Here is a 12,390-nt window from a genome sequence, read left to right as displayed (position 1 = left end):
TGAGATTTGCTTCAAATGTTAAGTGCATTACAAATGAAATCTATTATTATTATTAGAAGAGATGGGAACGATAAGCAGGGAGTGAGGAGTGTTTGGGATAGAATGAGCAAGAGAGAAAGGGAGGGAGGTAGGGAGGGAGAGATGAAGACATTATCTCTGGAAATGGTGAGAACTTGATAAATAATGAAAAGCTTTTATGTTGCAATGATGACTGTGACAGCTCCAACAACTGACTCGCTATATCACAGAGATATTGAATGATAATTCACTATTTTCTGACAAACGTCAGAAAAAAATAATACGTCTGTAGAGTGCTTGTTGAAGAAAATCACTTTATTTAGAATAGAATAGATTAAATGTGCTTTGTAAATAGTGTGGCTATGTGTACCTACAAATGAACAAAATGTAAGCGTGCATCACTACTCCACATTCATAAATATTTCATGTAACCATGCCCAGAATAAAGTTCTGTACAAGAAACTGGGGAATAAAAACAGATAGCATGCAAAGCAGGCCAGATGAAATCAGGGTTCCTCACCAGTAGAAGCTCTATGGAGCCCAGGATGTACATGGCACCCGCAAACGTGGTTCCCAGGTAGAAACAGATTCCAACAGCTCCCCCAAACTCAGGCCCAAGAGAACGAGAGATCATGTAGTAGGAGCCTCCAGCTGGAACACACACACACACACAGGAATACATGTATACACACACAAGCTGTTGGTAATATATATAACTCAATTGGAAAACGTATTTGTTGTGATTTAAGATAAGTATAAAGTGGTATGGCAGTGATTAGGCCATTGCAGTAGCCTGTCCAGTACTTCTACACATCTGAGCAACGGGCACCTCATCAGAGGGCACTAAAACCTAATGGGCTTGAAAGAACAAGAGGATTGCACTGTAGCACCCACACCTCTCCTGGGATACACACACAAACACACACACCAATTTACCTGGCACAACTCCATTTGTCGCAATGGCACTCATGGAAATGGCGGTCAGCATGGTCTAAAAGGAAAAGAAAACCCTTTTAAATGTAGCAGGATAAAAGCTATGTTAGCCTCTCGCATATCACTCCAACCTTACAACTAACGTTGCACTGCACTATATACATGACTAATTATTACAAATTGGTGGCCTTCAAATGAATTGTACCTCAGTAATGTATTCATAATTGTATCAGTAAGAAACCCAAGTGGATTGAAGTGACGTGACACATCATTACATAACAAGCTTGACTAATCATTATATTTGTGTGGGAGCGACCTGCATAGCTTGTTATGTGTGTTCTATCCTTTCAGCTGTGTCCGTGAGCAACACAGGAGACAAGGACATAGGCTAAATAAAGGATTAATAATGAATATGTTGGGCAGACAGACTGTCTGCTAATGCTCAGTGATGCAGAGAGGGCATTTCACTCGACACAAGGCAGTGACAAGGGGAGACGGAGAAAGAGAGAGATAAAGAACGAAGAGAGACAGAGTGAGAGAAAAAAAAGTATAGGTGGGTGTGATAAATGGCAAGACAAACGAGTGGGAGAAGAATATCAAAGGAATGAGAAGCTGATGAAAATACCGGTGAAAGACTAAAAGAGAGGGAGAGAGTGAAAGAATGGGGCAAAAAGTGGGAGGAAGTAGATCAACGTGATGAGGAGAAAGGGAAATAGATGCAAAAGACAAAGGGAAGGGGAGGACATGATATAGTGTTAGTCAATAATCTGAAGACAATAGTTAGCCAAGAAGGAAAGAAATAGCCAGGGGAGTGGAAAAGATGGCTGGACTGATATAAATACTGAATAGGTCAGAATGAGAGTCTGGGAGAGAAAAGGGTGGTTTTAGAGGTAGTGAAGAACAGAGATCCTAGAAAAGGAGTTGCTGTCAGCCACAGAAACATGTATTAGGAGTGACAGAGGGAGGTGAAAGAAAAAGTCAGTGATGAGAGGGAGAAACAGAGGGAGATAGTGGACGAGAGAACAAAACGAGAGAGATGATGGAAGCTGATCAATAACCACAATGTGCATGTGTCTCCAGGGCTCTGCAGCTGGGTGCGTGTGTACATAGATCAATGTTCAATTCAGATCCAGCCTACCTTTTCTGGCAAGCCTGGAGACTGTGCTAAGTGACTCTGTAATCAGGTCCTAATGAAGTGACCCTGGTCTCTGTGGATCACTGATAAGAACCTAATTGTTTTAGTGCTATCTACGTGAAACTGCTGCAAAGATAAGTGGGTGGCTGCTGGCGACTGGGCAGGATGTGTAGTGGACAAGCAGAGCGAACGCGTGGCAGGTTTGCAGTCATCTTGGATCTAGGGTAATGGACTGTGTGAAACACTATGATCATGGATATTGTGTTAGAGGCTACTTATATTTACACTTGAGGATACATCCCGATGAGGGATACATCTATAAAAATCCATGTTTTTTGAAGCAGCACTTCTCCAAACATAGCCACCCATGCTCTTCTCCCATGCATGAAAACCCTGCTGTCAAATCTCCTCAGGTCATCTGAGGGCTTCTCCCCATGCTTGTCCACTAACTGCTGGACAAAGAGGGAGGCGTGGGTGCGTGGTGCTGTGGGCCAGTCCATTAGTACTGTCACACACTGGCACAGCACCTCCCTGTGGTGGCACTAAAGAGGGCTCCCTCGGGAGGCCAGGTCACCACCTCCGTGTACGGCTGCAGGTGACGGGGGAGGGGGAGGGGGAGGGAGCAGGGAGCAGGGGCTGGACGCCAGATCAGAGGAGCTGGGCTGTGTGCTGGTCTTTGATCAGTGCGTGCTTTAGGGTGGCTTCTCTGCCATCATCAACAGTGATGGAGCAGATAGCAGCTCACTGAATCTGCATGGTCCAAACAGGAGGACGCTTGGTGCTGTAGGAGCTCATAAGCTCAGGGAGGGGAGGTGTTGGTCTTCAATGCTATCATGCAGATTTGAGTCTTTTATATTACCATTACTGTGTGTAAAGGCATTTGGATTTGGAAATTGCCCAAATGCCCAAATTGCATAAGGATGTAAAAGAAAAATCATCTGATGGAATAACAAAGCTGCCCAACTGGGTGAAATATGTGTACTTTTTGTAAATGAGAGGATGAGTTGTACATGTATTTGAAAGCTTTTACAGCTACCTCAGGTCAAAATAGGATTAAAATGGGATTTGCACAACAGTGAGAGCTTTTAACATCAAACAGAATGAACATGGGAATGGCATGTTCTGATCTGGGCTGAAAACTGCCCTTACTCTGCCCAGCTCACACTGCCCTTACTCTGCCCAGCTCACACTGCCCTTACTCTGCCCAGCTCACACTGCCCTTACTCTGCCCAGCTCACACTGCCCTTACTCTGCCCAGCTCACACTGCCCTTACTCTGCCCAGCTCACACTGCCCTTACTCTGCCCAGCTCACACTGCCCTTACTCTGCCCAGCTCACACTGCCCTTACTCTGCCCAGCTCACACTGCCCTTACTCTGCCCAGCTCACACTGCCCTTACTCTGCCCAGCTCACACTGCCCTTACTCTGCCCAGCTCACACTGCCCTTACTCTGCCCAGCTCACACTGCCCTTACTCTGCCCAGCTCACACTGCCCTTACTCTGCCCAGCTCACACTGGCACACAGTCCATCCTAACACCCATAAACAAGAGAGAGATAGAGAGAGAGAGAGAGAGAGAGAGAGAGAGAGAGAGAGAGAGAGAGAGAGAGAGAGAGAGAGAGAGAGAGAGAGAGAGAGAGAGAGAGAGAGAGGTAGATAGGGAGAAGGACACAGAGAGGGAGAAGCCAATACACAAGATAGGCAAAGGTACATCCTGTGAGATAGAAAAGAGAATGATGGACCAATTGTCGATGCAAGACAGACATAGAGATATATGGGGAGATACAGACACAGACACAGTACTGGAGAGGTAACGGTGTGCACAGTTGTAATAGTGAAAGGATGATCCAAAATACAAGATTAAATGTAGTGCAGAATGGGAATAGTAGTCATGAAACCAGGACTCAGATGAGAAAGATTGTCTCCAAGTACAGTACAACAGATAAATATGGCTGGAGTCTAGACCATGTATTATTATCCCATGTATGTTGGAAGCGACAAGGAAATGGTTGAGCTTGGGCTTTCATGCTGCTCCCCTCCTACCAAAGTACTGGATCTCATGTCGGGAGAGAAGGCACCAACGTGATGCTGTGTGCGTGTGATCCCACCACAGATGCTAATGATTCAGATGGCATTTGAAGCAGACCATACGTCAGATCTGACTTTTTTTCCAAGCATATGGCTTTGAATGACGCAGTAAATGTTCAAACACGGTGCCTTGGTTTGATATTTTTTCTACGTTTTAAACTTTTGTGTCAGCAGTGTTTGCACTTGGTCAACGTTGGAGATGACCTTTCAGGCATCTTCCCTTCAACCCTGAGTAGGCCATGCTAGACAGAAAATGCACTTACTGTGGAGCAACACATGAAGACGATGATGAAGGAGCCCAAGACCCCTCCGATCCCCACCATCCAGGTCATCCGCAGGAACAGGATCACTCCAAAGATGTTCTGGATGCAGGGCAGGTACACGCCCATCAGAGTGCCCAGCTGAGGAGCCTGGGAAGCAAACGCAGCCCAAGCGAGAGACAGTTCATCACCAGTCTCACACTCACACACAGTAGAACTGATCAAAGACGCCCTTCCTCTGCCATGAAGTGAACAAATAGAATCATTCCCCAATTAGCTGTGGATTATGAGATTGGGTCAGCCCCCCCCCCCCCCCCCCCCCCAACATCCTCTCAACCCAACCCTTTTCGTCCTCCTCAATTCAGTCACTAAGACTCATCACCATCTGAGGAGAAGATGACAACCTCTTTGTTCAGTCAGAATGGGAACATCTCTCTCATTAACCTGTTTGAATGGCTGTGTGAGATAGGGCTGTCTTCTCCTTTTCCTCATTATTTTGGTCTGGTGATAAGTTTTTGGCTCTGAAATGGCGGAAGGTCTTTTGTGTCTGAGGCAATTAAGCCCAAAATCGGGCTTATGCTTCACTGTGTCTTTTTGAAAGCAAGGAACCTATAGTAGATGTGTTTATACTGTGTCTGTGCAAACACATCTCTCCCATCATGTTTATGGCTGTCTACGCATCGTGCACTCACCCATTTTCGAATGACTAGGATAGAGGGAGAAAAGCCCTCATTAACTTCTGCTGGTGTGTCCTGTCTGTCTATGTATGTGGGAGATAAATGTAATTATCTCTACAATGTCTGCCCACGGCACAGTTCCTAAACTACGCACTTGATGAGAAATGGCTGTGTCAACTGAGTTCAAATCTCTCATAGGACCTCAGCAGAATGTGCTGTCATATAGAGCCCCTCCTCACAGTCAGATGGTGGGAGCCGCTGTCCAGTCATGTGGGACGTTTCTCATTACTGAGCAGGATGAAATATTTGTTCCATTACATTGGTTGCTACTAAAACCAATATTTCCCAGGATAAGATTGAAAGGATGGCAGTTTTAATCCCAGTTGTTCATAAAACATTCTCATTTTTGTCATGACAGGAAGTGACATCACTGGCAGTGTTAAACACAGCCCAAGTGAAAGAACTCATTTGTCCTCTCAGTCCTGGCCTGTCTCTCTGACATTCTGATTAAGCGTCTGAAACTCCTCATTTAAATTCGGTGGAGCCCAGGGAAGGGCCGTGAGATGAAGAGAAAATTGAAATATGCATGGAGAGAAGGATGTCATTGCCCTGGAGGTCTGCTGTATCCATGGGGGAGAGACAGCTAGAGGTAGCCCACTGTAGAGACACTCTGACAGGCTGTATGGCTCAGGTTTTGCCCTTGGACCATCAGAGTTCCAGGTGACTCTATCATTTTAGGGCCTTGCACATAAAGCACCCAATCCTCAGCATTCTACAATGGTTTATCTGATCGCTGGAATTGGAAACACTATTTTCCATGATACATACATATGCATCAGCTTTTCTCAACATAAACTAATTCTCTAAACACATCTCTGAAGATGGAAACACACTATTACAAAAATGAACAGTGGGATGTATTAGTATGCAGTGGAGTCATGTGTCCCACATTCAGCACATCACACGTCAAGCTGTTGAGTAAAGCTGGCGTGACGCTTCAAAACCCTCCTTGCGTGGACCATGCTTACCATGCTACAGTAGGAAATACATCCCATCCACTCAGCCATACATCTACCCATTTTTGTCTCTTATCATGTGGTTCCCTTCTGGCCTTCTGGCTGTGGATTCAGGCTGGAATGATGAAAGAAGCGGACCGAAGCAGGAAGTTGAGCGGCAGGCAGAGAGAGCAGCTTGTTGTAGCTGTCTTCTGCTCCGCTGCTCCCATGGGTGATAATGGGCCTAACGTTGCCCTGCTGAGGCCAGATAAATTACCAAACTGCTGTGTAACGGCTGGAAAGAAAAGGGTAGCGCACACGGCCATCAATAACTTTCAGTCCAGCTCTAAACATTGGGGACAAGATCATTAATAATAGGGCCCGTACTTGACCTATTACTATAGACCTTGCCTGGAAGAGGATGGAGGAACACACTCTGCTAGCCGTGATCAGCTCAAAGCTTAATTATGTTTGGAAGTTGTGCCTTCCGCCCGAGATTGAAGGCTCTGAGGAGTGATGAGTCAGCGCAGATTTAATCTCCCCAATCACAAACCTCGCCTTTTGGCGGTAGATTACTTTTTAGAACAGTTTTACGGAACAACATCTGTGACTTTGTGTTTTTTTCCATGTCCAGATCAGAGAAATGAGAACTAAGTCCGCATACGAAAAGGCTTTGTGTTGTTTCAGTGCTTGATGGGGACAGAGAGGACGGACGTAGCAGAGGGGGAGGTACCTTGATGGGCTTCTTGGACGGACGGGCCCCCTCCTCGTTGTTTTCCGCCTCCTCATGCTCTTTGCTGCCCTGGGGCAGGTTGGAGTAGTTGGCCAGACTGCTGAGGAGAGACGACACCATCGGGCTGGTGTCCATCTCCTCCTGCATCACAGACACACCACAAACACACACACACACACAAACACACACACACACACAAACACACACACAAACAGACAGACATGCATCAATACAACAGAATTTAATATGCTGTCTGACGCACCACATGTAGCACGTGTACCATAAATGCAGTCCCTTCATGAAGTGTGTTCCAGTATTGATAATGGATATCTGACCTCAAAAAGAGCCATGGTCTTGCCATCATACTGCTGGCTCTTCTCCACATCACTGGCACTGCTGCTGTTGATGAAGGGACTGCTCTCCTTGGGATTTCCATCACCTGCAGCACACACACACACACACACACACACACAGCACAGGTTTAATATGCTTGTAGTATTCTCTCTGAAAGAGAAATCCAATTGTTTCAACGGGAAAGTAAAATGATTAGGTCCCATGAATATGAATGGGTTGTTTGTTAATAAATGATGTTAGCTTCGTGAAATAATTCATCATTCAGGATTTAATTATGAAGCACACATGGGGTATTCACACGAGCCCTAAAACAGTCTATTTAGATAGAACTGTACACAGATTGTTGGTGAGTGTTCGTGCTGTGACTGCAAAAGTTGACCAGAGACATCAAATGATGTGTATTCATCATCTTCATGTTTATTTCCAAAGCTCACTAGGAAACATCCTACAGAGAGTCAAATATTAGAGAGTTCAGGATTCTGAAGTACATAATAGTGAACTTTAAAGGAGGGAAGACAGTCGTTTGCACACACCCAAACATACTTGAGCAAACAGACACACAAACCCATCTCTTGCTCCAATCAATCCTTTCTGGATCGTCTGGGCTGTATCCCTTCCAGTCTGGCCTGGGGGTGTGATGGTGTCCCCTGCCTTGCTGCCGTCTTCCTACCTGACACACACTCTGTGCGCACAGCCTATTTTTAGCCTGGCGCGGTGGCAAATAGGGGCAGTGGCTGCCTCCCTTCCCCTGCACGTCCCTGGAGAGACCCTCCTCAGACAGCAGTAGAGGAATACTAAAGACCCACTGCAGTGCATCACAGCCAGGCTGCTACCAGCAGCCACAAGCCTCCACACAGGCCAGTGAACACCAGGCCAGCATACAGAACCCACCCTGTAGAGAACCAGCCCATACCCAAACCTTACCAGCTGATGGATTCAAATCTAAAACATCTTTCTAAAACCAAATCAATAACCCCTCCATCCTTTCCATCCCACCTCCAAGAAAACAACCGACCAGAGGGTGGGATGAAGAGACAACTTAAGGCAGAGTGTGTTCATGGAGACAGAATTCCAAAAGATTTTGGTTCATCTTATTAATATGTGTATGGATTTCCCCACACTGAAATAATAAACTTGTTATCTACTTGCGCAAATGGTAAACCTAGATATTTTGGTGTCAGTGAAGTATTCCTCCTATAATCTTTGATTTATTTTTTGTTCTACTTTTGATGTTTTAATCCCCTGTGGAGAACAGGTGCACATTCTTGTTAAATGTTGCCTGTCAAAATCAGCTAAACCTTTGGGGGGGGGGGGATTTGCTTTCTTTTATACTGAGCACATATTGGCTGAGAATGTTGTTAAGGACCTGCGTGATGTTTATTTTATTGCTCTATTGGACTCAGATGAAACAGGTATCTGCATGGCCGTGCTGTGTAGCCTGGTTAGACATGCATTTATTCAGCTGTATGTAACTTCCCACTGTGTCTGTGAAATTCAGCACAGCATCATATGGTTTTCAATGATCAAAGTCTCACATACTGTCGACGAGCATTCACACAGCAGTAAACCATCCATGACTACAATCTTAACTGAACCATATCGTAGCATCGTATGTTGCATTATACAAAGTACTACCATCTGTACCTCCTACTTGGCATCCATACTGCATCTCTATGAAGTGACTATTGATTCCTTTCTTCCCCTCAAATGGATGTCACAGCATGAGACAAGGGACCAATAAAAAGCAGTCCAGAAGGAGTGCTCTATGTCATTAAACATTATTAGTGAACATGGCCATACATAGTACCCATCAGTATGCTGTTCACTGTGAGCTCATATTGACCTGTTCCAGAGCATGTTCTCCTTCATCAGGTGTTCTCCACCCACATGCATATTGGAAATGTAATGTCATGTGTTTTTTCATTGTACTCTAGGCTCTAATTTGCATTCATATTGACTGACACATTAAACTCAACATTGTTTGTTATAAATCACAGAATTTCAAAAATGAAATACATTACACGTTGTGCAGTTCCCCTACATGTGCATTTTCTGTGTGTGTATGTGTGTGTGTGTGTGTGCAAACTATATTGACTTGACCTCTCGTGAATTTACATACACCCTCTTTGTCCTCTACCTGCTGTATTGATCAGTCAGGAGAAGGACATTCAGACACTTTGGTTGTGAACCTACTCCCTCCCTCCCTCCCTCCCTCCCTCCCTCCCTCCCTCCCTCCCTCCCTCCCTCCCTCCCTCCCTCCCTCCCTCCCTCCCTCCCTCCCTCCCTCCCTCCCTCCCTCCCTCCCTCCCTCCCTCCCTCCCTCCCTCCCTCCCTCCCTCCCTCCCTCCCTCCCTCCCTCCCTCCCTCCCTCCCTCCCTCCCTCCCTCCCTCCGGCTCAGTTCTCCCTCTCTACTGATGTCAGGCCTGTGTCTCACCATGCACCTCCACCAATAGCAGGACAGCAGAGGGGTACACAGCTACTGTAGGACATGGGGAGGGTATAGATCCCATTTACGGCAAGGATAAGGTAATTAGGTGAGGAAGGGAGGGAGGAAGAGAGAAGGTGTTTGTATGTGTATGTCTTTTTTAGTGACCTTCACATTACAAATGCCCTCTTAGTGATGAGGCTCCTTAGACCATGCTGCCCTGCCTTCATGCGGTCCAACAAGCCATCGACTCTTTAATAATCCACTGTACACAACAGTCTGTGTGCCACACAGATCAATGGAGTTTATAGTGCACGTCAATTACATCAATACTTATAGGAATGACAATAAATAAAAATGAAATCCATTAGTATCACCATCTACCACCATATACCAAGTATAGGTCTGACATGACAATCACAGTCAAGAAATCAAGCTGACGGTAAAATCCTAGTCATCCTGATAGTTCCTGTGTAATTGGTGAACAAAACAACATCTTGGTCCCCGAGGTGTTTTTAAACAGTGATATACTAGCTGCAGTACCTGACTGAAAGAGCCAAAACACTTGTTGGGAGAGTGCCAGGCAGTGAAGAGCCAAAGTCCTGGAATAGATCGGCTGGAGAGAAAAAGAAGCTGGTGGATAGGACAAGGATACCTCAGGGTCCTCTCTCTCTCTCTCTCTCTCTCTCTCTCTCTCTCTCTCTCTCTCTCTCTCTCTCTCTCTCTCTCTCTCTCTCTCTCTCTCTCTCTCTCTCTCTCTCTCTCTCTCTCTCTCTCTCTCTCTCTCTGTCTCTCTCTCTCTCTCTCTCTCTCTCTCTCTCTCTCTCTCTCTCTCTCTCTCTCTCTCTCTCTCTCTCTCTCTCTCTTGTCTCTCTCTCTCTCTCTCTCTCTCTCTCATGACACTACTTTGGTCTGTGTGAAGAGATACTGAAACTTCTCCTGACCATATCCACTATTCATTACAGTCAAATGAGCAGCGGCAACTCCTAGGAGAGCAAACACTAGCTTAAGATAGGGGAACTGTCTCTAGCCAGCTTTAATACAGCCTTGGACTGGCAAACACTAACAATGTTGTTTATCTGGGAGGAAGAAACAGCCTAGCTATCAGTGTTTTGTCTGACAGCATCCTTCAGCAAGACCTTCCTCAAGAACATTAACATTCCAAACAGTGTACAGAGGAAAACGGACATGATCCATCGGCAAAATCACCCCTCTGCATGATGTTTCCTCAGCATTCTCACAGCTGAAATAAGCCTGTAAATGATGGATCCAGAGAGGCAAAGCAAATGTCATACATATACATGAGCTACTGTTGGGGCTGGCAGACGGTCCAGGCATTGCATACATTAGCCTACAGATGGAGCATCTGCAGACGGCGGACCGTGCACTTGAAACACCCCTGGAAAGATCAAAAGAGGGGAACTCCTCTGCATGTCCAGAACATCAGAAAGCAAGTGATGTTTCCATAGCTATTCTCAGTGCCAGGACAGGAAGAAGCCTGAGTGTTGCGTCACTGACTGGGGGCTGTATCTCGCAGACTCAGCCCACTGCACCAAACACAGCAACGTCTGCTGTGATTAACTCTAAAAAGAACATGCCGTGCCTAACCTCTCCTCCACCATATTCTAGCTAGGGATAACCTATTCAGGAAATAACTGAATAAATAAGTTGTCCTCTGGGCCAAGCCTGTGGAGTGAAACACTGCACTTCCTCTGGTGTCTTTCTCACACTCCCTCTAACTTCCTTGACATACTGAACATCACCCTGACAAAGGTCCAGTTGAGGAAACATTTCACATACTTGACTACCACAAGAAATGAATGTGTGTGATTTTTCAATATGGTGTAAATGCTCTGTTAGCACCTTAGTGGGTATTCCTTCCTGTTCAGTTAATTGAGCTATTATGAACACTTTAAACTGCTGAGGAGCTGATGATGCACAAACAAATGACCAAGAGAACGTTGCAATCCAGCTCTCATGGCGTCAGTGTTACCTCCCAGGTCTCAGACCACAACTTGTCCATTCATAAAGAGCTGTCTGGCTGTAAAGGGTTAGGTCACTCCTAGACTTGGCCACTGGCTGAACCCAGCAGCTCACAGTCATGTTCCTCATTCCAAAACAGCAATGGTATTATACTCTAATCTTAAAAGCAAGGAGAAACAGTCAAAGACCAGCCAGCCAAATAGCTTTAACGCAGCACGTAATCCTTTGAAACTTGGAACATTTCCCTAAAGACGCATTACCTGTCAAATTGGATTAGAAAACATTTCAATTTCATGTAGTTTGGGGTTGCAGTGGGGATTAGAGCATTTATTTGCATTATTGGGCATACCCTCTATCCATACTTGAATTCAATGCTCCTTTAGCCAATACTACTCAGCAGTTACATCTAGACACTATCGTAAAAAAAACTGTATAGCAAATTCATTAGTTGACAGTTATGATGCAGTTCATTCTAGCTAATTAGTGTGTGTTTACTGTCATTACCAAGTAATTGCCAAACACCTGAGGATTTGCTGGACATTGCACTTCAAACCCATTTTTACTCAAACTTGGCTTGTATTTGTACAACATGTTTGTGTGTGCATTTGTGTGTGTGTGTATGGTTATATGTGTGCATGGGACAGAAAAAGCAAGAGTGAGAGAGAGAGAGAGAGAGAGAGCGAGAGAGAGAGAGAGAGAGAGAGAGAGAGAGAGAGAAAGAGAAAGAGAGAGGGAGAGAGGGATAGGGAGAGAGAGAGATAGGGAGAGAGAGAGAGAGAGAGAGAGAGA

The 12,390-nt window shown here is 45.4% G+C and overlaps 1 protein-coding gene across 2 annotated transcripts in view; it reads right to left on the bottom strand.

Annotated features, from left to right (window-relative positions):
* The window catches only part of slc12a5b (solute carrier family 12 member 5b), a 38,264-nt gene that overhangs the window by 8,710 nt on the left and 17,164 nt on the right, over window positions 1-12,390 (bottom strand). For both annotated transcript variants that reach the window (XM_084679223.1, XM_084679224.1), the window contains exons 2-6: window positions 7,174-7,277; window positions 6,839-6,979; window positions 4,437-4,583; window positions 955-1,009; window positions 539-669 (exon numbers count right to left, since the gene is read on the bottom strand). In XM_084679223.1, the coding sequence (XP_084535349.1) occupies window positions 539-669; window positions 955-1,009; window positions 4,437-4,583; window positions 6,839-6,979; window positions 7,174-7,277 (578 nt within the window). The remainder of the gene's footprint in view (window positions 1-538; window positions 670-954; window positions 1,010-4,436; window positions 4,584-6,838; window positions 6,980-7,173; window positions 7,278-12,390) is intronic.

Source organism: Hypomesus nipponensis, chromosome 18, assembly GCF_054491055.1.
Source record: "Hypomesus nipponensis isolate SF chromosome 18, ASM5449105v1, whole genome shotgun sequence".
NCBI classification, from domain to species: domain Eukaryota; kingdom Metazoa; phylum Chordata; class Actinopteri; order Osmeriformes; family Osmeridae; genus Hypomesus; species Hypomesus nipponensis.
This window is presented reverse-complemented; position numbering and strand designations above follow the sequence as displayed.